The 25939-nt window shown below is 40.2% G+C and overlaps 1 protein-coding gene and 2 long non-coding RNA genes across 6 annotated transcripts in view; 1 reads left to right on the forward strand and 2 right to left on the reverse strand.

The window, feature by feature from the left end:
* LOC133542992 (uncharacterized) overlaps positions 1 to 2936 on the reverse strand; it is a 35500-nt gene extending 32564 nt beyond the window's left edge. Inside the window, exon 1 of the long non-coding RNA XR_009804275.1 lies at positions 2375 to 2936. This is a non-coding gene — a long non-coding RNA (uncharacterized LOC133542992). The remainder of the gene's footprint in view (positions 1 to 2374) is intronic.
* Positions 1 to 25939, forward strand: part of pla2r1 (phospholipase A2 receptor 1) — a 105754-nt gene that overhangs the window by 795 nt on the left and 79020 nt on the right. For 3 of the 4 annotated variants that reach the window (XM_061887312.1, XM_061887314.1, XM_061887313.1), the window contains exons 1-9: positions 2203 to 2979; positions 6181 to 6561; positions 6633 to 6806; positions 11348 to 11512; positions 11626 to 11739; positions 14594 to 14743; positions 14897 to 15091; positions 15157 to 15320; positions 20942 to 21049. In XM_061887312.1, coding sequence (XP_061743296.1) covers positions 2736 to 2979; positions 6181 to 6561; positions 6633 to 6806; positions 11348 to 11512; positions 11626 to 11739; positions 14594 to 14743; positions 14897 to 15091; positions 15157 to 15320; positions 20942 to 21049 — 1695 coding nt within the window. In that variant the 5' untranslated portion in view covers positions 2203 to 2735. Of the gene's footprint in view, positions 1 to 2202; positions 2980 to 4742; positions 4835 to 6180; positions 6562 to 6632; positions 6807 to 11347; positions 11513 to 11625; positions 11740 to 14593; positions 14744 to 14896; positions 15092 to 15156; positions 15321 to 20941; positions 21050 to 25939 lie in introns of those variants that run through there. The other variant, XM_061887315.1, reaches the window with a different exon arrangement.
* On the reverse strand, positions 6029 to 10559 carry LOC133542993 (uncharacterized). The gene is made up of 2 exons (XR_009804276.1): positions 10407 to 10559; positions 6029 to 6553 (listed from the first exon to the last, which is right to left on the reverse strand). It is a non-coding gene; the product is annotated as an uncharacterized LOC133542993 (long non-coding RNA).

Below are 25939 nucleotides of genomic sequence, written 5' to 3' on the forward strand. Positions count from 1 at the left end.
AAGACCAAGGACACGTTGGGGAGACCATGTCTCCCAGTTGGCCTGGGAACCACCCTGGATCCCCCGAGAGAAGCTGGACAAAGCGGCTGGGGAGAGGGAAGTCCGAGCTTCTCTTCTTAGGCTGCTGCCCCCGTGACACGATGGATGGATATCATGAATATTACCATGAATGACACTTTTTAGAATTATGTGCAAAGATGCGAGACAAGCCATTAAACATTTTGAGTTATTCAATGTATGAAGTAAGAAAGAAATCCAGGTTGAATTTTGAGAGTTGAAACGGCCCATACTTGGGAGGAGTCCTTGAACGCATCACCATGGTTTCCATCCTAGGAGCGTTTAAAGCTAACTAAGTCACTGCTAGCTCATAGTTAGCATGTTGTTGTTGGTATAAAGTTAGCATGTTGTTGTTTGTGTTACCTATTTTTATGGTTTTGCCTCTTTGTGATGTTAAGTTCCTGTTATACATTATATACAGCGGTCAGCAACCTTTTTGAAACCAAGAGCTACTTCTTGGGTACTGATTAATGTGAAGGGCTACCAGTTTGATACACACTTAAATCAATTGCCAGAAATAGCCAATTTGCTCAATTTACCTTTAAAAAATAAATCCATATATATATAAAAATGGGTATTTCTGTCTGTCATTCCGTCGTACATTTTTTTTCCTTTTATGGAAGGTCTTTTTGTAGAGAATAAATGATGAAAAAAACACTTAATTGAATGGTTTAAAAGAAGAGAAAACACAAAAAAAAAGAAAATTAAATTTTGAAACATAGTTTATCTTCAATTTCGACTCTTTAAACTTTAAAATTCAACCGAAAAAAATGAAGAGAAAAACTAGCTAATTCGAATCTTTTTGAAAAAATTTAAAAAAGAATTTATGGAACATCATTAGTAATTTTTCTTGATTAAGATTACCGTATTTCCTTGAATTATTGCAGGGCATATAGTATGCGCCTGCCTTGAATTACTGCCGGGTCAAACTCGCTTCCCAAAATAATTAGCGCATGCTTAGTATTACCGCCGGGTCAAACTCGTCACGTCACGAGTGACACTTCCCCTGTCATCATTTTCAAAATGGAGGAGGCTGATTTCAATACCGGTAATTTGAAATCGCATAAAGGGAAGATGATTAACAGCTAGTCAGTAGGATTTAAGGTCCAAGCTTACATCACATTCAATTTTTTACTGCATACCTTTGGTAAGTGCCGGAGAGAGAAGAGGTTTTAAAATAATTAGCGCATGCTTACTTTTACCGCATGCCTTTAGTAAGCGCAGGAGTGAGAAGAGGTTTTAAATTAATTAGCGCATGCTTACTTTTACCGGATGCCTTTGGTAAGCGCAGGAGTGAGAAGAGGTTTTAAATTAATTAGCGCCCTGGCGGCAATTCAAGAAAATACGGTACTTTTAGAATTTTGATGACATGTTTTAAATAGGTTAAAATCCAATCTGCACTTTGTTAAAATATATAACAAATTGGACCACGCTATATTTCTAACAAAGACAAATCATTATTTCTTCTAGATTTTCCAGAACAAAATTTTTTCAAGAAATTCAAAAGACTTTGAAATAAGATTTAGATTTGATTCTACAGATTTTCTTGGTTTGCCAGAATATTTTTTTTGAATTTTAATCATAATAAGTTTGAAGAAATATTTCACAAATATTCTTTGTCGAAAAAACAGAAGCTAAAATCAAGAATTAAATTAAAATGTATTTATTATTCTTTACAATAAAAACAACATTGATTTAAATTGACAGGAAAGAAGAGGAAGGAATTTAAAAGGTAAAAAGGTATATGTGTTTAAAAATCCGAAAATCATTTTTAAGGTTGTATTTTTTTCTCTAAAATTGTCTTTCTAAAAGTTATAAGAAGCAAAGTTAAAAAAAAATGAATGTATTTAAACAAGTGAAGACCAAGTCTTTAAAATATTTCTTGGATTTTTAAAGTCTATTTGAGTTTTGTCTCTCTTAGAATTAAAAATGTCGAGCAAAGTGAGACCAGCTTGCTAGTAAATAAAAACAATTTGAAAAATAGAGGCAGCTCACTGGTAAGTGCTGCTATTTGAGCATTTTTTAGAACAAGCCAGCGGGCGACTCATCTGGTCCTTACGGGCAACCTGGTGCCCGCGGGCACCGCCTTGGTGAACCCTGGTATATGCCTTGAGCTCTTATTTTGAAGGTGAAAAGAACGGAAATTATGTCATGTTGGAGTGGCGCGGAGTTTTGAAAACAAACGAAATAAGGTGGTCCTCGTGTAAACTAGAGCCTCCGTGTTTGTTAATTTATAGTTTGATACAGTATAGGCGACTTATATAAACCCTCGGTTACATTGGGGTATTGGTCCCGCAAAAGAAAGGCGTTTAATTACCGTAAAGTCCGGAGAGTCAGCTAGCTTCATCTCATTTAGCCGCAGTTAGCCATGGCGAAGCTTCGTCTTGTCAGAAAGTACACAGACTTCTTTCATCTGGCTGCAGTCTTCTGGTTGATGTGGAATATGTGGAATTAAAGCGAGGACTATTTTATTTCGTTTGTTTTTAAATCTCCGCTCCACTCCAACATGACATCATTTCCGTTCTTTTCACCTTCAAAATAAGAGCTCAAGGCATATACTGTATAACAGGAACTTAACATCACAAAGAGGCAAAACCATAAAAATAGGTTACATTGGTATAAAGTTAGCATGTTGTTGTTGGTCTAAAGACGACAACATCTTCCAGGCTGGACAGTTGATGTTTCCGCAGACTAAGTTCTGGAACTCGACTAAGTTTTGGAGAGACGGAAAAAATTTCGCCGACTCGGGCTCGGAATGTTCCGACATTTGCATCTCCTCGCACAGCGCCGTCCAAATGTTCTTGCAGTTGTTCCTCGGCATGGCCAACTTTTCTCTGATCTTCTTGCTGCTGCCCATCTGTCTGTGTGACGCCCAGGAGGACCAGCAGCTCCTGCAGCCACAACAACTGCTGCACTTTTACAGTAAGTCTGTGCACTATTATTCATGTACACTTCATCATCTGCAAGATTATTATGTTTACAGTAAGTCAGTGCAGTATTATTCATGTACACTTCATCATCTGCAAGATTATTATGTTTACAGTAAGTCAGTGCAGTATTATTCATGTACACTTCATCATCTGCAAGATTATTATGTTTACAGTAAGTCAGTGCAGTATTATTCATGTACACTTCATCATCTGCAAGATTATTATGTTTACAGTAAGTCAGTGCAGTATTATTCATGTACACTTCATCATCTGCAAGATTATTATGTTTACAGTAAGTCAGTGCAGTATTATTCATGTACACTTCATCATCTGCAAGATTATTATGTTTACAGTAAGTCAGTGCATTATTATTCATGTACACATCATAATTTATAAGATTATTATGTTTACAGTAATCAGTGCAGTATTATTCATGTACACTTCCATCATCTGCAAGATTATGTTTATATTAAATCAGTGCATTATTATTCATGTACACATCATAATTTATAAGATTATTATGTTTACAGTAATCAGTGCAGTATTATTCATGCACACTTCATCATATGCAAGATTATTATGTTTACAGTAAGTCAGTGCACTATTATTCATGTACACTTCGTCATCTGCAAGATTATTATGTTTACAGTAAGTCAGTGCAGTATTATTCATGTACACTTCATCATCTGCAAGATTATGTTTACATTAAGTCAGTGCATTATTATTCATGTACACATCATAATTTTTAATATTATTATGTTTACAGTAATCAGTGCAGTATTATTCATGTACACTTCATCATCTGCAAGATTATTATGTTTACAGTAATCAGTGCAGTATTATTCATGTACACTTCATCATCTGCAAGATTATGTTTACAGTAAGTCAGTGCAGTATTATTCATGTACACTTCATCATCTGCAAGATTATTATGTTTACAGTAAGTCAGTGCAGTATTATTCATGTACACTTCATCATCTGCAAGATGAATTAATGTTTACAGTACGTCAGTGCACTATTACTTATGTACCCTTCATCATCTGCCAGAGGAATTATGTGTCATGCAAAAACTACATCAATGCAGTTTGACTCTTAGTAACTCACCTTAAAACACTTTTCTGTCATCACTGGTTGAGTCTGTGATCAATAATTAAAAATAATATTTACATGTCTTCTGTACTAGATTTTGTATTTTAAAGGAGAACTGCACTTAAAAAAATATTACCTCTCATTTACAATCCTCATGTAAGGTAAGAACTCGTTTTTATGCATTCTGAGTTGTAAATTAAAGCTAGCAAAAGTCAGCTAACCATAAAGCTATCAAGAGACGCTCTATCCCGCCCATACAGCGCTCTAAAAACATTCTCCATCCAGGTTTTGTATACACACTTGTTATTTATCTGTAAGTCAGGCTTTAAAGGGGTACTGCACTTTTTTAAAGACAGATGTTTTTTTTCCCATTCTAACATGTAAAAATGAGCTTGTTCTGGGTGGCTAGCAATGTAGCTAATGTTAGCAATCAATTCTATCTCTAAAATGCTTTAAAAATGCATTTAAAAAGCGTAGTAACACATCGGCATACTTCGGTTTTAGCCGTACGGAAAGCGATAAGCTAGCTTCTAGATCACTACAAAACAGGTTTGAGTTTGTAATGCACAATACTGTGATAGAACACCAATCTGTACTGAGTGAAAAACATAAACTATAATATTACAGTATCTGTAAAGTATTATCTCATGTTTTGTTTGTACACAGCAAGACAGACGGCATATGTACTGTAACACGCATGACCTGCTGCGTGTATCACGATCAATATTAAAGTCTGACGTTTTTCCTGGCTTATTTGGGTAAGCACTCCATTTATGTCTATCTCGCTCACCTTCACATTCCACATATAGAATTTCGTGTTACGCCGGCCTCACTCTCTAGGCTTCCGTCCGCTCCTACGTGTCACCTTTCCCTCATGCTCGCTTCTAGAAGCAGCAGTTTATCCTCAGTATATTCAGCTTCAAAAAGATAAGGTTGTGAATCCTCATTTGTCCAAAAATAATCGTCTTCGTTGTCTGTTACCAAGTTTGCCACGATTAGGAAAGACACTGGCGTTTGTTTCCAGAAGTAGGAACACACATTTGTTGCCAGAAAGATTTTAATGATCTAAATACAGTAAATATTGAACATAATACATATTGTTATGAAGGTGTCTGTTACTACATGATATACTTGCAGTGTGTATATTGTACATATTACATATTGTTATGAAGGTGTCTGTTACTACATGATATATATACTTGCATTGTGTATATTGTACATATTACAGTGTGTATATTGTACATATTATATAGTGTTATGAAGGTGTCTGTTACTAAATTATATATATACTTGCATTGTGTACATTGTACATATTACATATTGTTATGAAGGTGTCTGTTAATACATTATATACTGTAAATATACTTGCAGTGTGTAAATTGTACATATTACATATTGTTATGAAGGTGTCTGTTACTACATTATATACTTGCAGTGTGTATATTGTACATATTACATATTGTCATGAAGGTGTCTGTTACTACATTATATATATATATATATATATATGTATATATACTTGCAGTGTGTATATTGTACATATTATATAGTGTTATGAAGGTGTCTGTTACTAAATAATATATATACTTGCATTGTGTATATTGTACATATTACATATTGTTATGAAGGTGTCTGTTACTACATTATATATATATATATATATATATATATATGTATATATACTTGCAGTGTGTATATTGTACATATTATATAGTGTTATGAAGGTGTCTGTTACTAAATAATATATATACTTGCATTGTGTATATTGTACATATTACATATTGTTATGAAGGTGTCTGTTACTACATTATATACTGTAAATATACTTGCAGTGTGTAAATTGTACATATTACATATTGTTATGAAGGTGTCTGTTACTACATTATATACTTGCAGTGTGTATATTGTGCATATTACATATTGTTATGAAGGTGTATGTTACTACATTATACATATATTCTTGCAGTGTGTATATTGTACATATTACATATTGTTATGAAGGTGTCTGTTACTAAATGATATATATACTTGCAGTGTGTAGATTGTACATATTTCATTTAGTGAAAATATGGTCTTCTTGCCCTCCTCCTCCTATCCTCTCCAGAGAAGGGTCTGTTCATCCTGGAGAGCGACCGGCTAAAGCGCTGCGTGTCCGTGGAAGGTTCTAGCCTGGTGCTGCGGGACTGCCAGCGGCCCACGCGCGGCATGTTGTGGAAGTGGGTCTCACACCATCGCCTTTTCAACTCGGGCAGCAGCACGTGCTTGGGCCTTGACATATCGGACGCCGTGCAACCTCTCGCCATGTTCGAGTGCGACACCTCCCATCCCGTGCTGTGGTGGCGCTGTCGAGGACACATGCTGTACGGAGCTTCTCGCTGGAAGGTGGCTGTCGCTGGGAACGCTGTGGTGGCCAAGAGGAACTCTTACCATGAGTGGAAGCGCTACAACACCCCGAGGGAGGGGCCTTGCTCCAACCCCTATGAAGGTAAACCAAAGAACTGCCAATCAAATGAAAAATGTCAAATGGATAATGTCAAAGGAATGATGTGTTTCCAGAGATCCACACTTTGTTAGGGAATGCACATGGCATGCCGTGCGCCTTGCCATTTAAGTACAACAACAAATGGTACTCTGAGTGCACTACGGAGGGCCGCGAAGATCATCTGCCATGGTGCTCCACCACCACCCGATATGATGAGGCGGAAATGTGGGGTTTCTGTCCGGTGCATGGTAAATAACACACCCGTGCAGTCCTCAATACTCTCACGTACCTCACAGTGGAACCTGCATTTACCAACTAGAGGTGCAGCCCCCCTACCTCACTTCCTGTTTATCTAGTCGGTCGCCATTTCTCAGTGCTTCAAGTACACATGTGTTTTCCCCAGTAGAGGTAGTCAGTTCACATGTGTTCTACCCAGTAAAAGTAGTAAGTTCACATGTGTTCTACCCAGTGGAAGTAGTAATTTCACATATGTTCTACCCAGTGGGAGTAGTAAGTTCACATGCGTTCTACGCAGTAGAAGTAATAAGTGTACATGTGTTCCACCCAGTAAAAGTAGTGAGTTTACATGTGTTCGACCTAGTAAGAGTAGTAAGTTCACATGTGTTCTACGCAGTAGCAGTAGTAAGTATACATGTGTTCCACCCAGTAAAAGTAGTAAGTTCACATGTGTTCCACCCAGTAAAAGTAGTAAGTTCACATGTGTTCTACTCAGTGGAGGTATACTTAAGTATACTTAAGTTCACTTAAGTATACTTAAGTATACTTACTACTTCTACTGCGTAGAACGCATGTGCACTTACTACTCTACTGGGTAAAACACAGGTGAACTTACTACCTCTACTGGTAGAACACATGTGAACTTACTACCTCCACTGGGTAGAACACATGTGAACTTGTTCCACCCAGTAAAAGTAGTAAGTTTACATGTGTTCGACCTAGTAAGAGTAATAAGTTCACATGTGTTCTACACAGTAGAAGTAGTAAGTATACATGTGTTCCACCCAGTAAAAGTAGTAAGTTCACATGTGTTCTACCCAGTGGAGGTAGTAAGTTCACACGTGTTTTACCAGTAGAGGTAGTAAGTTCACATGTGTTTTACCCAGTAGAGTAGTAAGTGCACATGCGTTCTACGCAGTAGAAGTAGTAAGTATACATGTGTTCCACCCAGTAAAAGTAGTAAGTTCACGTGTTCTACCCAGTGGAGGTAGTAAGTTCACACGTGTTCTACCAGTAGAGGTAGTAAGTTCACCTGTGTTTTACCCAGTAGAGTAGTAAGTGCACATGCATTCTACGCAGTAGAAGTAGTAAGTATACATGTGTTCCACCCAGTAAAAGTAGTAAGTTTACATGTGTTCGACCTAGTAAGAGTAATAAGTTCACATGTGTTCTACGCAGTAGAAGTAGTAAGTATACATGTGTTCCACCCAGTAAAAGTAGTAAGTTTACATGTGTTCGACCTCGTAAGAGTATTAAGTTCACCTGTGTTTTACACAGTCGAAGTAGTAAGTACACATGTTCTACCCAGTGAAAGTAGTAAGTTCACATGTGTTTTACCCAGTAGAGGGAGTAAGTACACATGTGTTTTACCCAGTAGAAGTAGTAAGTATACATGTGTTCCACCTAGTAAAAGTAGTAAGTTTACATGTGTTCGACCTAGTAAGAGTAGTAAGTTCACCTGTGTTTTACACAGTCGAAGTAGTAAGTATACATGTTCTACCCAGTGAAAGTAGTAAATTCACATGTGTTCTACACAGTAGAAGTAGTAAGTTCACCTGTGTTCGGCCTAGTAAGTGTAGTAAGTATATGTGTTTCCACCCAGTAAAAGTAGTAAGTTCACCTGTGTTTTACCCATTAGAAGTAGTAAGTACACGTGTTCTACGCAGTAGAAGTAGTAAGTATATATGTGTTCCACCCAGTAAAAGTACTAAGTTTACATGTGTTTGGCCTAGTAAGAGTAGTAAGTTCACTTGAGTTTTACCCAGTCGAAGTAGTAAGTACAAGGGTTCTACCCAGTCAAAATAGTAAGTTCACATGTGTTTTACCCAGTAGAAGTAGTAAGTACACATGTGTTCTACCGAGTAGAAGTAAGTACACATGTGTTCTACCCAGTAAAAGTAGTAAGTTCACATATATTCTACCCAATGGAGGTAGTAAGTTCACACGTGTTCTACCAGTAGAGGTAGTAAGTTTACATGTGTTCGACCCAGTAAGAGTAGTAAGTTCACCTGTGTTCTACCCATTCGAAGTAGTAAGTACACATGTTCTACCCAGTGAAAGTAGTAAGTACACATGTGTTCTACCCAGTGAAAGTAGTAAGTACACATGTGTTCCACTCAGTAAAAGTAGTAAGTTCACATATGTTCTACCCAGTGGAAGTATAGTAAGTTTACATGTGTTCAACCAAGTGGGAATAGTAATTTTATACGTGTTCTACCAGTAGAGGTAGTAAGTTTACATGTGTTCGACCTGGTAAGAGTAGTAAGTTCACCTGTGTTTCACCCAGTCAAAGTAGTAAGAACACATGTTTTACCAAGTGAAAGTAGTAAGTTCACTTGTTTTTTACCCAGTCAAAGTAGTAAGTACACATGTGTTCCACCCAGTAAAATTAGTAAGTTCACATATGTTCTGCCCAGCGGAAGTATAGTAAGTTTACATGTGTTCTACCAGTAAGGGTAGTAAGTTTACATGTGTTCGACCCAGTAAGAGTAGTAAGTTCACCTGTGTTTTACCCAGTAGAAGTAGTAAGTACACGTGTTCTACTGAGTGAAAGTAGTAAGTTCACATATGTTTTACCCAGTAGGAGTAGTAAGTATACATGTGTTCCACCCAGTAAAAGTAGTAAGTTCACATATGTTATATACAGTGGAAGTATATTAAGTTTACATGTGTTCAACCCAGTGCAAGTAGTAATTTCACCTGTGTTTTACCTAGTCAAAGTAGTAAGTACACATGTTCTGACGCTCTGCAGGGAGGCGATGGACGGTCACAACACCACATTCATGCATCTGGAATGATCCAAATGCAAGAAAATGCTTTTTTTAAATATAAGAGATAGAGTATAATGATATTTTTCCTTAATAAAAAAACGAACAACATAAAAAAAAAACAACACGCCAGCAGACGCTAAAACGCATTAATTGAATTAGTTTTCATCATCCCCTTAAGTCCTCCGACAGACAACATGTCTGATATTTGTATTTTTGGCAGTCCACTTACATAGACAGTTCATACGATGAACAACACGATTACCTTCTTTTTTCACAGCTGTTCCTGCCCAAAAGACAGTTTGCACATGATTTCTCGACGTACTGGCGCCCGCGGAACAGTTTCAGCATTGATAAATCACTTTGCGTGTGCTAAATAATTATGTTAGCGTCTTTTCCCTGTATTGTGGGCGTTCTGACGATCAGCACATACCGTATTTCCTTGAATTGCCGCCGGGGCGCTAATTATTTTAAAACCTCTTCTCACTCCGGCGTTTACCAAAGGCATGTGGTAAATTTAGGCCTGCGCTTATAAATTTGAGTGTGATGTAAGGATACTATCATGAAAAGCACATTTAATAAAAAAAACGTTATTATGGTCTTACATTTACTTATAAATTAAGTCCATGCACAGCTCCTTCTGATCAAAATCATCCAACTTGTTTATAGAAGTCTTCCTTATCTTTCTTCAGTTTTAAAAGTCTCTCTGTCTCGATGGAGATCTTCCTTTATTACCTCCTGCTTCGATTGAAAGTCCAGTTTAGAAAACTGTTTTATTTTAGATATGTAATCCTCCATGTTAAAAGTGCAAGCAAGAGGACAAAATAAACACACGCTGCTTACTCTTGCTGGTCCAGTTCATGGTTGGTAGGTGTGTCCTATGGGTTGCTCCCGACGTGCAGACCGCTGCTATCAGTTAGCTCGGCTCCTTACGTGTAGTGCGGGCAACGACAGAACTATCCTCGGACAACTCCCTCTCTCGTTCTGCTCCGTGGGCGATCTCTTTATCCCACCGCTGCCACCATGAGGTGTTATTGTATAAATAATACACTGGGTATTTATGACTGGAACATGCTTTATTTCAGCCCGGTTGTTTACATAGCCAGCATAAGAGTAGTGGTGTTACATCCTAAAAGGTCCATCTTTCACCCCCGCGTCATATCTGTTCCCCAGCACATATCACGATACTTGTTGTCACTTCTTCTGCAGCCGAGTAGTCGCAAGAAGGATCACTAGCGCCCTCTGCCACCAGGAGGCGGGAGTCATTTAATGACTCATATTTGACACACGCAGCTACGGTATATCAATAAAACATAGCTGCTTACTGTTAATTTTTGCATATTCAATAGCTTGGACCTTAAATCCTACTGAATAGCTCTTAATCTTCTTCCCTTTATGCGATTTAAAATGATTGAAATCAGCCTCCTCCATTTTGAAAATGATGACCGGGGAAGTGTCACTCGTCGACGTGACGAGTTTGACCCGGTGGTAATACTAAGCATGCGCTAATTATTTTGCCAAACCAGTTTGACCTGTCAGTAATTCAAGGCAGGCGCATACTATATGCCCGCCGGCAATTCAAGGAAATACGGTATTCAAGAAGACGGACACGCTAAATGGATTCTGCTCACCTGAGAGACACAATCCTCCGCTCCGTGCTCTGTCCAGTTTGCACGTCCTTTAGCACACGCACACCTTGCTGGAGGGAATGTGTTTTGTGAAATGATGTCCATTTTCTGGATATGTGAGTGCAATTTGGACTGACATGTAGCTACTGATGGTAGATTACAGCTGTGAGCATTTCTGGGAGTCCAACCAGGAGCTGCGTGCTTGCTACCAGTTCAACTTGTACACCATCCTCACCTGGAGTCAGGCGCTGCTCACCTGCCAGGCTCAAGGGGGGGATCTGCTGAGCATCACTAGCTTGGCAGAGCACAGGTACATCCGAGGTATGGACATGAGATAGGATCGTAACTGTTTTTACTATGGTTCTGTGAGAACTATGTTTTGGTTTTTTTGCACTCAGATCATGAAGTGTTCTTTTGCTTGATTCTTGTCTTAGACCGCATGGATACTGTCGCAGCCATGGTGTGGATAGGGCTAAACCACCTGAAAGACGGGCGGGGGTGGCAGTGGTCCGATGGAGCGCCTCTATCATTGGTCAACTTCACCACAGGTATGGATCGCAAACTACAACCACAACAAACAATTTGGGCTGTAAGGCCATTGCAATATTTAAAAGAGCCATATGTAATGATTTCATGTTAAGTGTAAGTGAATTTTACCTTTTAAAATAATTATTGTTATTTAAGTTAAGGATTTTTGTGGTTCTGATAGTTTGTGAGGGCACCAAAGGGACATCTGTGCTTGTGCGCGTTTTGGCAGAGCAACACAGGACAGTTGAGCTTGTCCTTGTTGTTGTTTTAGCTTGTTAATAAATCGAAAGTTGATCCATCATCTCTTTATGTTTGTTTGATGTACAGTAGTGTTTGGCACTTTATGTCCTGTTCAAAGTAGGGTTGTACAGTATAGTATAGTACTGCGATACAAATGAATCATATTCGGTACTATACTGCCTCTAAAAAGTACAGTTTTTTTAAAGATTAAAAAAAAATGTATATTATGTTTTTAAAGTCAGTAAATACGTCCGTAAACACATGAGGACTTTGAATATGACCAATATATGATCCTGTAGGTACTTGGTATCGGATCCATACCCAAATTTGTGGTATCATCCAAAACTAATGTCAAGTATCAAAGAAGAGAACAATAAGTGATTATTACATTGTAACAGAAGTGTTGATAGAACATGTTAAAACAGAAAATAAACAGATATTAACAGTAAATGAACAAGTAGATTAATTGTCCATTTTTACAGTTTTTCCCCCATAATGTGTACAAAATAATAGGTGTATAAATGACACAATATGTTACTGCATACGTCAGCAGACTAATTAGGAGTCTTTGTTTGTTTACTTACTACTAAAAGACAAGTTCACTATTTTATTTACGGACTAAATTACAATAATAAACAAATATTTCATATACCCTAAGATTTTTTGTTCAAATAAAGCCAATAATGACATTTTTCTGTGGTCCCCTTTATTTAGAACAGTATCGAAATACATTTACGTACTGGTACCGGTACCAAAATATGGGTATCAGGACAACCCGAGTTCAAAGTGTACAAATATTCACTAAAATATCGACTTTTTACAAGGCTGGAACCAATTATTCATATTTACGTTGTTTCTTATGGTGAAAACTGTCAGGTTTGTACCTGACAGTTTGGTCATGTTTTAGTTTTTCCTCTGGTTTAAATGTAACATGGATATTGGGTTTCACTATGTAAAGCGCTTTGAGTCACTAGAGAAAAGCGCTATATAAATATAATTCACATTCACACTCACTCTGTGTTTGTCTTATTTCCTGTAAACACTTTTATTTTGTCTTTATTTCCTGCTGTTATCCCTGAGTGCTTTTTCCCATCAGCTGTGGCTGATTGGCACCGGGCCACACCTGGTGTCAATCAGCCAGATGTTATTTTGACCTGCTTGTCCCTCCACTCTGGGCTGGATTATTATCATTACGACTTGTAGCTCCGACCGTTTGTACCTGAACCTGTAGCTGTTTGCAGCCTGCTGTCGTTTTGTTGCTAGTTCCTGTTTGCTGGATCCTGTTTGGCTGTTCCTAGTTCCTGGTTTGTGTTTTTTCCATTTTTAAAGATTAAGTCATATTTTCCTGCACAAAGCCTGCCGCCTTCTCTGCAGTTTGGGGTTCGTCACCCACTCAATGTGACACAATCTGCTTTAGTGTACAAACTTTCAGGGACTTCTTACCTAGAAAAGATGGTTGTCTTATTTCCTCTAAACGCTTTTATTTTGTCTTTATTTCCTGCTGTTATCCCTGAGTGCTTTTTCCCCTCAGCTGTGGCTGATTGGCACCGGAACACACCTGGTGTCAATCAGCCAGCTGCTATTTAGACCTGCTTCTCCCTCCACTCTGGGCTGGATTATTATCATTACGACTTGTAGCTCCGACCGTTTGTACCTGAACCTGTAGCTGTTTGCAGCCTGCTGTATTTTTGTTGCTAGTTCCTGTTTGCTGGATCCTGTTTGGCTGTTCCTAGTTCCTGGTTTGAGTTTTTTCATTTTTAAAGATTAAATCATGTTTTCCTGCAAAAAACCCTGCCGCCTTCTCTGCATTTTGGGGTTCGTCACCCACTCAATGTGACAAAATCTGCTTTAGTGTACAAACTTTCAGGGACTTCTTACCCAGAAAAGATGGTTGGCACATGTAGAATACATGTTTTAGTTTTTCCTCTGTGTTTGTCTTATTTCCTCTAAACGCTTTTATTTTGTCTTTATTTCCTGCTGTTATCCCTGAGTGCTTTTCCCCCTCAGCTGGGGCTGTTTGGCACCGGGCCACACCTGGTGTCAATCAGCCAGTTGCTATTTAGACCTGCTTGTCCCTCCACTCTGGGCTGGATTATTATCATTACGACTTGTAGCTCCGACCGTTTGTACCTGAACCTGTAGCTGTTTGCAGCCTGCTGTCTTTTTGTTGCTAGTTCCTGTTTGCTGGATCCTGTTTGGCTGTTCCTTGTTCCTGGTTTGAGTTTTTTCATTTTTAAAGATTAAATCATGTTTTCCTGCACAAAACCTGCCGCTTTCTCTGCATTTTGGGGTTTGTCACCCACTCAATGTGACAAAATCTGCTTTAGTGTACAAACTTTCAGGGACTTCTTACCCAGAAAAGATGGCTGGCACATGTAGAATCCATTCATATAACCACATAATTGAGCACGGAAATCTTGATACTTTTACGTGAACAAGGGGATGGGTCAAATTTAGAGGACATATTTCACCACACCTAGTGCGTGTGTGTGTGTGTGTGTGTGTGTGTGTGTGACTATCATTGCTACTTTACTTTTAATTCCCATGGAAAGTTTGAATATTCCTGATATTTTGCAACCCTCAACACAACAGAATTGTCAATTAGAGTTCTCCCCTAAATGTTCTTCCCATCAGCGCTGCCGGCCAGCCCCCTGGAGGACGACAGACAGTGCGGCGTGTACAATTCCGGCTCTGATGGACTCTGGCAGAGTCTTTCCTGCGAGTCGGCCCTGCCTTACATCTGCAAGAAGACGCCCAATGACACGCGCAGAGCTGAGCCTCTTGGTGAGAACTCGAGTAAAACGTGCAAACTCCATGAAGTATGCAGAAGGAGAGCGAAAAGTCCAAGATGTGGACAGCTGTGCAGACATCTGACCTGTGACAATATCTGCAACGACCAAGTGGGTAAAGAAGTATGTTGTGCTTCCTCCTCTCCAGAGAACTGGCAGTATGTCCGTACAGCGTGCGACCAAGACTGGCTGCCTCATGGCGGCTTCTGCTACCACCTTCTGTCCCAGGCGGATGCAGGAAGTTGGGAGGAGTCTTCTCAGGCGTGCGTCTCTCACGGCGCGACCCTCACCAGCCTGCGCTCTCTGTCCGAGGTGGAGATGCTGCTCAGCCTTCTGGCCAACGGTAGGATCATAAGGAGTTTGCCCGGAGCAACTCGTGCAGTCATGTATGAAGTCTACCCTTTCTAGTTTCTGCTGACAGTTCGGCCGCGTGGATCGGTCTTCGAAAACCGGCGTCATCGGCGAGCGTGGAGTGGTCGGACGGCTCGCCGGTATCCCTCACAATGTGGCACCAGTATCACCCTCCTCGCAGCCTGGCTGGTGCAACCATGTGTGTCAAGGCAGACTCAAAGGTGAGCAACAAACTCATTGGAATTAAAAAGGTGTGAGTGGAGTGGAATATTACAAACCCCGTTTCCATATGAGTTGGGAATTTGTGTTAGATGTAAATATAAACGGAATACAATGGTTTGCAAATCCTTTTCAACCCATATTCAGTTGAATATGCTACAAAGACAACATATTTCATGTTCAAACTGATAAACATTTTTTATTTTTTTGCAAATAATCATTAACTTTAGAATTCGATGCCAGCAACACGTGACAAAGAAGTTGGGAAAGGTGGCAATAAATACTAATAAAGTTGAGGAATGCTCATCAAACACTTATTTGGAACATCCCACAGGTGTGCTGGCTAATTGGGAACAGGTGGGTGCCATGATTGGGTATAAGAGCAGCTTCCCAAAAAATGCTCAGTCTTCCACAAGAAAGGATGGGGCGAGGTACACCCCTTTGTCCACAACTGCGTGAGCAAATAGTCAAAGAGTTTAAGAACAAACTTTCTCAAAGTGCAATTGCAGGAAATTTAGGGATTTCAACATCTACGCTCCATAATATCATCAAAAGGTTCAGAGAATCTGGAGAAATCACTCCACGTAAGCGGCATGGCCGGAAACCAACATTGAATGACCGTGACCTTCCAACCCTCAGACGGCACTGTATCAAAAACCGACTTCAATCTCTAAAGGATATCACCACATGGGCTCAGGAACACTTCAGAAAGCCACTGTCACTAAATACAGCTGGTCGCTACATCTGTAAGTACAAGTTAAAGCTTTACTATGCAAAGCGAAAGCCATTTATCAACAACATCCAGAAACGCCGCCGGCTTCTCTGGGCCCGATATCATCTAAGATGGACTGATGCAAAGTGGAAAAGTGGTCTGACAAGTCCACATTTCAAATTGTTTTTGGAAATATTCGACATTGTGTCATCCGGACCAAAGGGGAAGCGAACCATCCAGACTGTTATCGACGCAAAATTGAAAAGCCAGCATGCGTGATGGTATGGGGGTGCATTAGTGCACAAGGCATGGGTAACTTACACATCTGTGAAGGTACCATTAATGCTGAAAGGTACATACAGCTTTTGGAACAACATATTCTACCATCCAAGCGCCATCTTTTTTATGGACGCCCCTGCTTCATTCAGCACGTGTTAAAACAGCGTGGCTTCATAAAAAGAGTGCGGGTACTTTCCTGGCCCACCTGCAGTCCAGACCTGTCTCCCATGGAAAATGTGTGGCACATTATGAAGCGTAAAATACGATAGCGGAGACCCCGGACTGTTGAACGACTGAAGCTCTACATAAAACAAGAATGGGAAAGAATTCTACTTTCAAAGCTTCAACAATTAGTTTCTTCAGTTCCCAAATGTTTATTGAGTGTTGTTAAAAGAAAAGGTGATGCAACACAGTGGTGAACATGCCCTTTCCCAACTACTTTGGCACGTGTTGCAGCCATGAAATTCTAAGTTCATTATTATTTGCAAAAAAAAAAATAGTTTATGAGTTTGAACATCAAATATGTTGTCTTTGTAGCATATTCAACTGAATATGGGTTGAAAAGGATTTGCAAATCATTGTAATCCATTTATATTTACATCTAACACAATTTCCCAACTCATATAGAAACAGGGTTTGTACGTGTTTCGCAGCAGTTTTATGATTGCCCAGCACAAGAAATACGTTACACACATACAGTTGTTGACAAAATACACTGTACATTATATACCTCAGCTAACAAACTATGGAAATGTATAATATAAATAAATGATAAATGGGTTGTACTTGTATAGCGCTTTTCTACCTTCAAGGTACTCAAAGCACTTTGACACTACTTCCACATTTACCCATTCACACACACATTCACACACTGATGGAGGGAGCTGCCATGCAAGGCGCCAACCAGCACCCATCAGGAGCAAGGGTGAAGTGTCTTGCTCAGGACACAACGGACGTGACGAGGTTGGTACTAGGTGGGATTTGAACCAGGGCCCCTCGGGTTGTGCACGGCCACTCTCCCACTGCGCCACTATAGCAATACGGTCTCACTGCACAGAACAGCAGTTAGCCGAGTCATTGCGCAATCCACGGGAGGCTCAGCTGGCTGTGACTCACCGCAAGTAATTCTCAGTATTTGAATGGCAAATGTGAAAATTAAGTGATTTTGAATAAAAAATCATTTAAAACTGGTGAAGTTAAATGGAATAAAACTTTATAGTATAATCACTGGATACATATAACAATATAATAATTTTATTTTTATTTTTAAATTTTTTTATTTCCATGATGGGCGGCATGGCCTCACCTGTCGCCCCTGACTGCACGTCACTGATATATATATATATGTGTGTGTATGTATATGTATGTATGTATGTGTGTGTGTCTGTTTGTGTGTATCAAACACACATAACAAGGAACAATGGATCAACTTTCTATTTATTAACAAGCTAAAACAACGACAAGCAGAACTGTCCTTTGTGAGCTGCTCTGCCTGTCATGATCCGTGGCCCGGATCATGTTTTGTTATGTTCTGTTAGTTTTAGACTCCCTTAGTTCCTGTTTTTGCACCTCTGGGCTTGTTTTAATGTGTGTGGGGATTAATTGGGTTCACCTGCCTCTGGTTAGTGGTTGGCACGCTCACCTGTTGTCGACTACTAACCAGAGAGCTATTTATTCACCTCTCTCGCCACGCTCAGTCTGGCTTCATTGTTTGCCATATGCAACAGGTTCCTTTAGTATTTCTTGTCTCTTAGTTTAGCTTCATGTGCTAGATTGTACGATCAGCACGTTTTCCCTTCTGCTCGTTTTCTGTTTTTTGGTACGTGTTTGATTTTCGAATATTAAATGATGTTCCTACCTGCATGACTTGTCCGGAGTCGTCCGTCTGCATCCCGGGAGAACGAACCTCGTACACGTGACACTGCCAATACGTGCACAAATACAGAAGTCCCTTTGGTACCCTCACAAACGATCAGAAACCACAAAAATCCTTAACAACAATAAAAATGTTGAAAGGTACACATTTTAGATGTTTGTACCTCCAAAACTAGCCGGAAAGTTAGCATGCTAGCAAAAGAGGGTCTTGTAACAAACTAAAATTTTTGTTTGAAGTGATCTCTACGTTTTTGCCCCCCGATGGCAAGTGAATTTCCGCATTAAAGCCTGTAGTAACCCTCCACGCTTTCCACACAGCTTTTTGAAAGAAAGAAAAATGTTAGCATGCATGTCGTGAATGAGCCAAACATTTATAAAGAGGAATGATTTGAATTGAATGGGCGTAATGGCGTAATATTATTTATAGTATCCATCCATCTTCTACCACTTGCCCCTTTCATATAATAATTATAACAGTATTTGTTAACCAATAGACAGGGGCCCATTTTTTTGGGCCGCGAGAGGCCAAAAAATATGTATTTTTTAGCTGTTGTCCATATGGGCATTAGAGTCTCAAAATGGTGGCACCAAGGCGTCCTTATAAAATGCCCAAGCCACTTTACAACTGTTCTTACTATGAGACTGATGTATACAACTTTTTCTCTGTTTAATAATCCATCCATCAATCTTCTACCGCTTATCTGGGCTTGGGTCACGGGGGCAGCAGCCAAAGCGGTCCCGTCAATCGCTGCTTGCAGCTTTAATTATCATTATTATTATTATTGTGTGAATGCTTTTTAACTGACACTGAAAAGCATTTCTCTACAAATGCAGTTCTTTGTTTTTCTCCATTACATGTTGTTGTTTTGTATTGGCAGTGGTGCGCTAAATATTACAACCCTCGACAAATATTAAGAAACCTGTGTTTTATTTTTTCACTTTGTTGCCGTTGCAGAAGCAAAAGGTACTGGGAATATTTCACTTACAAATTCATCAGCCCAGTCCTTTGTTTACATTCCACTCCAATATTTAGTTTGCCCCCCATGGCACTAATCACAGCAGTGCATCTTTCCATGCCTTTTCCCGTAAGTTCCACCCTCCATGTTGTTCCTGTTATCAGTTCATAAAACAATATACTTCAATGACAGCCCCCCTGCCACCCTGAAAGGAACAAGCGGTAGGAAATGGATGTATTTCTAAATATGTCTGTGGAAGGGGCGTGGTCCACACGCCACCTGCAGGCCGGCATGTGCAGGAGCCGGCTGGAAGAAGATGACAGGTGAGTGGATAAGATTGTAACCTGGCAACCACGCTTGGCTCACTTACATGGGTCCTAAAAAGAACCCCACGGCACGAGTCAGTCACATTTGGCGCCCAACAAGCAAGGACCGAGGAGAGATGACGGCCACAAACCCAATGTCAAACAATGAAATCAAACTAACTCTGATATCCTCCATGTAGCCTAATTAGGTCGATAATTGTTTCCTCAATGTTACAGAAATGAGCTGCTGCCTTCTCTTCTTTACTTACTTATATATGCGCTGCTGATCCGCCTCCGCTTGGGATGGTTTCCTGCTGGCTCCGCTGTGAACGGAGAGTCCAGTCCGCTTTGGACTGGACTCTCGCGGCTGTGTTGGATCCATTATGGATTGAACTTTCACAGTATCATGTTAGACCCGCTCGACATCCATTGCTTTCCTCCTCTCCAAGGTTCTCATAGTCATCATTGTCACCGACGTCCCACTGGGTGTGAGTTTTCCTTGCCCTTATGTGGGCCTACCGAGGATGTCGTAGTGGTTTGTGTTGTGGTTTGTGCAGCCCTTTGAGACACTAGTGATTTAGGGCTATAGAGGTAAACATTGATTGATTGATATATTTATTCTCATATTTGTCGATATGTTTACACAAAGTTTAGATTGTTGGCACGTTGTTGTTTGGTTGAATGACGGAACATGAAAACGTGTTGTGAACAGAAGCTTGTCGCGCGGATCGCGATCTGCGGTAGCAAAAACAAACAACATGGAGGAAGAAATAAGCAATGAGTACCAGGAAAGAAGGACAAAAACTGGAATTCTCAGTTAAAAAGGGAGGTTCTGACTAGTACTTGTAAACAGAGGGTTGGCAATCAGCACTAAAGGAGCGCTGGTTATTACTAACTTACTCTCTACTTTTATTTATAACATGTATCATATGTGTCTATGTAGTATCTACTGATATATTTATGTAGTAGTTTCGAAAAATAAAAAAATACAGATTTAAAGCTTTACGTCAAAAGACCAGATATTGGGGCCGATAATTGACCCAGGCGGTAATTGGTTAACTCCCAGTTTTATCAATCGATCAATCAACAAATAACCTTTATTTAACCAGGTAAAAGTCATTGAGGACCACAGGAGCTCAAAGCTTTGCTGTAAAGAGGGGGATGAACAATATATCACACTCTCTGACACATTATCACAGAGATGTATTGGGGTCATACCATTGAAACAAGACCAGTTTATGGTAAGTGTTCTAATATCTTTGCACACGACTGTATTTTTCAAACGTGTTTATTGGACACAGTCTAGTCAGGCCTATTCAAATCATGTTTCAAGGCTTTGAAAGTCGATTTGGGCGCTTTCGCCCTGGCATCCATGATGTCAGAGGGTTCACGTCTAATTTGTAAAAAAAAAAAAAAAAAAAAAAAGATTAGAGACAGACAAACTGCGGGGAATATCAATTATAACAATCGGAAATCATTTTACTTCTCTTCCACAGGAAGGTGCCTGGCTGTTGGTGTCATGTGACGAGCGACTTCCTGCCGTGTGTAGAAAAGAAAGTTTGTCAGTTCATCAACCTGGAACCTTGGATGAAGGCTGCCCTGAGGTGCACGCACACACACACACACACACACACACACACTAACTACAGTTGTCATCCAAGTACTGTTACAAATAGCTACTAAGTAAATCTGAAGTTACTTGAGTGCCCGGTAATTTGTTCTCTGAATACTTACATATTGTTCCTCCAGTAATTGTTCGTACGACTACAAAAACCGGGCTTCTCAGATATTTTCTCAAACGCTCCCCCAGGAAGAAGAAAGCATTTGATTAATTTTTGTTGTTCAAGTTAAGGATTTTGGTGATTTATGATCATTTGTGAGGGCACCAAAGGGATTGCTGTATTTGTGTGCGTATCGGCAGAGCAACTCACACAGGACAGTTGAGCTCGTCACACACACACACACACACAAACAACAGTTATCATGCAAGTACTGTTACAAATAGCTACTAAGTAAATCAGAATTTACTCATCAGTTACTTAGTACTTGAGTACCCGGTAGTTTTTTTCTCTAAAAACGTACATATTCTTCTTCCAGTAATTGTTCAGACTACATTTCTACTTTTACTTGAGTCATATTACTCTGAAACCGTGCTTCTCAAATATTTTCCCAAGCGCTCCTCCAGGAATAAGAAAGCATTTTGTTAATTATTGTTGTTAAAGGTAAGGATTTTGGTGATTTATGATCATTTGTGAGGGCACCAAAGGGATTGCTGTATTTTTGTGCGTATCGGCAGAGCAACTCACACAGGACAGTTGAGCTCGTCACACACACACACACACACACACACAAACAACAGTTGTCATGTAAGTACTGTTACAAATAGCTACTAAGTAAATCAGACTTTACTCATCAGTTACTTAGTACTTGAGTACCCGGTAGTTTGTTGTCTAAAAGCTTACATATTCTTCTTCCAGTAATTGTTCAGACTACATTTCTACTTTTACTTGAGTCATCCATCCATCCATCCATTTTCTACCGCTTATTCCCTTTTTGGGGTCGCGGGGGGCGCTGGCGCCTATCTCAGCTACAATCGGGCGGAAGGCGGGGTACACCCTGGACAAGTCGCCACCTCATCGCAGGGCCAACACAGACAGACAACATTCACACTCACATTCACACACTAGGGCCAATTTAGTGTTGCCAATCAACCTATCCCCAGGTGCATGTTTTTGGAGGTGGGAGGAAGCTGGAGTACCCGGTGGGAACCCACGCATTCACGGGGAGAACATGCAAACTCCACACAGAAAGATCCCGAGCCTGGATTTGAACCCAGGACTGCAGGACCTTCGTATTGTGAGGCAGACGCACTAACCCCTCTGCCACCGTGAAGCCCAACTTGAGTCATATTACTCTAAAACCGTGCTTTTCAAATATTTTCTCAAAACGCTCCCCAAGGAATAAGAAAGCATTTTGTTAATTATTGTTGTTCAAGATAAGGATTTTGGTGATTTCTGATCGTTTGTGAGGGCACCAAAGGGACTTCTGTATTTGTGCACGTATTGGCAGAGCAACTCACACAGGACAGTTGAGCTCGTCACACACACACACACACACACACACACCAACTACAGTTGTCAAGCAAGTACTGTTACAAATAGCTACTAAGTAAATCAGAAGTTACTCATCAGTTACTTAGTTCTTGAGTACCCGGTAGTTTGTTCTCTAAAAACTTACATATTCTTCTTCCAATAATTGTTCGGACGACTACATTTCTACTTTTACTTGAGTCATATTACTCTGAAACCGTGCTTCTCAAATATTTTCCCAAACGCTCCCCCAGGAAGAAGAAAGCATTTGGTTAATTATTGTTGTTCAAGTTAAAGGGGAACATTATCACCAAACCTATGTAAGCGTCAATATATACCTTGATGTTGCAGAAAAAAGACCATGCATTTTTTTTAACCAATTTCCGAACTCTAAATGGGTGAATTTTGGCAAATTAAACGCCTTTCTGTTTATCGGTCTTTTAGCGATGACGTCAGAACGTGACGTCAACGAGGTAACACACCCGCCATTTTCATTTTCAACACATTACAAACACCGGGTCTCAGCTCTGTTATTTTTTGTTTTTTGACTATTTTTTGGAACTTTGGAGACATCATGCCTCGTCGGTGTGTTGTCGGAGGGTGTAACAACACTAACAGGGAGGGATTCAAGTTGCACCACTGGCAAGAAATCTTCTGCTAGACCCCCATTGAATATACCAGAGTGTCTTCACATTTTACCGGCGATGCTAAGACAGACATGGCACAGAGATGTGTGGATAACCTGCAGATGCATTTGCAACGATTAAGTCAACGAAATCACAAAGGTGAGTTTTGTTGATGTTGTTGACTTATGTGCTAATCAGACATATTTGGTCACGGCATGACTGCCAGCTAATAGATGCTAACATGCTATTTACGCTAGCTGTATGTACATTTGAAACTAGATACCCACAATTAATGCGAAACAAACACTTACCAATCGACGGATTTAAGTTGCTCCAGTGTCACAAGATGCGAAAGTCCTGATCGTTTGGTCCGCACATTTTACCGGCGATGCTAATAAGGCAGCCATGCTATGGGCCACTTCATTAGGTACACCCACGCTATGGCCGAATAGCGTCAATAGCTATTCGCTCAATAGCTTCAATTTCTTCTTCAATTTCGTTTTCGCTATCTGCCTCCATACTCCGACCATCTGTTTCAATACATGCGTAATCTGTTGACTCGCTTAAGCCGCTGAAATCCGAGTCTGAATCCGAGCTAATGTCGCTATATCTTGCTGTGCTAACCGCCATGTTGTTTGTATTGGCAGCCCTGTATGACGTCACAGGGAAATGGACAGTCGCATCGCAAATAGCGAAAATCAAGAACCTTAAAGCTTTTTTTAGGGATATTCCGGGAGGTGTAAAATTTGGAAAAAAACTTTGTGAAATAAAACAAGCCACTGGGAACTGATTTTTATTGTTTCTAACCCTTTTGAAATTGTGATAATGTTCCCCTTTAAGGATTTTGGTGATTTCTGATCGTTTGTGAGTGCACCAAAGGAACTTCTGTATATGTGCGTGTATCAGCAGAGAAACTCACACAGGACACTTGAGCTTGTCACACACACACACACACACACACACACACACACACACACACACACACACACACGTTGCGTCAAATGAATACAATCACAGCGGTCCTCAGAACAATAAGCTCATTCACCGGACTGATGACATAATTTCTGGCCTTTTTGTGTCTCCTTGTCTGGACTTGACACAAATATCCTGGCCCTGAGTCATCAGGCCCTTTCATACCCTGAAAGCCAACGCCGCGGCAGCCCAGACGGCACAAAGTCCGCGATGACTCATCCAGACTCCTCAGACCTCTGCTGAAGTCCGCCTTGTCCTCCCACCGCACCTTGAATGGTGTGCCATGTTTGTTTTGGTGCGGTCTTTCTCAGCAATATGACTCACATCTAAAAAAAAAAAAAAAACTCAAAAAAAAAAAAAACTATATCTCTTTTGTTCCACCTCAGTATTGCGTTTCTGCACAAATAGGAGTGCGAGCCTTTGACTCCAAGCTGAGGCCGGGTGGGGGCTAGAAGGGCAGCTGGGGGTCAAACGGGGGCTCTCAATTGACGGCACGTGTCAAAACACGACTGAAACTACAAAGGCCACCATTGTGCAAACATACGTGTTTTTGTCCATATTAGGCCTGGGAAAATATTGCACAAGTCAATTCATCAGACGATAACAGAAAATGAAGTGGGTAAGTTTGCCCGCCTCGATACTTGCCGTGTGCATGCGTTGTCACGGGTTACAAGAGTGGTCCTTCTTTTGCAAACAAACGATAGTACTGATAAAGGGAAGTGAAGGGAATTATATTTATATAGCGATAGGGGTGTAACGGTACACAAAAATTTCGGTTCGGTACGTATCTCGGTTTAAAGGTCACGGTTCAGTTCATTTTCGGTACAGTAAGAAAACAACAAAATATACAGTTTTTTGGTTATTTGTTTACCAAATTTGTAAACAATGGCTTTATCCTTTGAACATTGGGAACACTATACATATTCTGCCCACATCAAACTGCCTCTGGTTGTTGCTTTGATTAAATAAAATGACAAAACTTTTCTTCTACATATAAAAAGTGCAACATTAAACAGTTTCAAGTCAACTCGTCATGCTTGATTTATTACAGCATTTGGGAAGCCTGTAGTTGACTTTTATTATGTAAATGTTATATTTTTGTCAACATGTGATTGCAGGGACCCTGCCATTCAAAACTAGGCTGCTACATTACTAATGATTAATGTTACTATCGCTGAAAAAATAGTACAATAGCAATAGGAAAGACTATTCATTCCTGAACACCATGGAGTTCATGTAGGCTTTATGATGAACTTACATTATTATGTACACTATCAGAGACAGAAACTCTTCATTTAACATAATGTCCTTTTTTGCTGCTTCTACACACTTCAATCAACACTGTCCGTTACACACACACACACACACCACAGAATGAGCTATCGTTACGCTAAAAGCTAATTAGCCTTCACCTGAAGCCAGGACTGCGAATGAGTGTTTCTAGAAGGTCAACGGGCTCATAGTGATGTTAGTAGTAGTTGACTTGGAAGTGTTTAGTATAATTTGGGGAGAGGCCGCTGCTCACCTGCTAAACACCTATCTGCTCGACGCTGAAGCGCTGACTACATGCGCTCTGAATTCGCACTGCTGATTGGCTGTTACCGCTTTTGAATGCAACCAATCAGATGGTTGTGTGGGAGGGACAATGCTGGGTGCTGTGTAGGAGACGGAGGCAGAAAGCGGAGCAGCTTATTAAGACTTTAGTATAGGCGGCTACTTCATATGTACTCGTTCGGTAGTCCTCCGCACCGAACCGAAAACACTGTACCGAAATGGCTCAATACATATACACCCGTATATAGCGCTT

The sequence above is a fragment of the Nerophis ophidion genome, linkage group LG25 (assembly GCF_033978795.1).
Source record: "Nerophis ophidion isolate RoL-2023_Sa linkage group LG25, RoL_Noph_v1.0, whole genome shotgun sequence".
Lineage (NCBI taxonomy): Eukaryota > Metazoa > Chordata > Actinopteri > Syngnathiformes > Syngnathidae > Nerophis > Nerophis ophidion.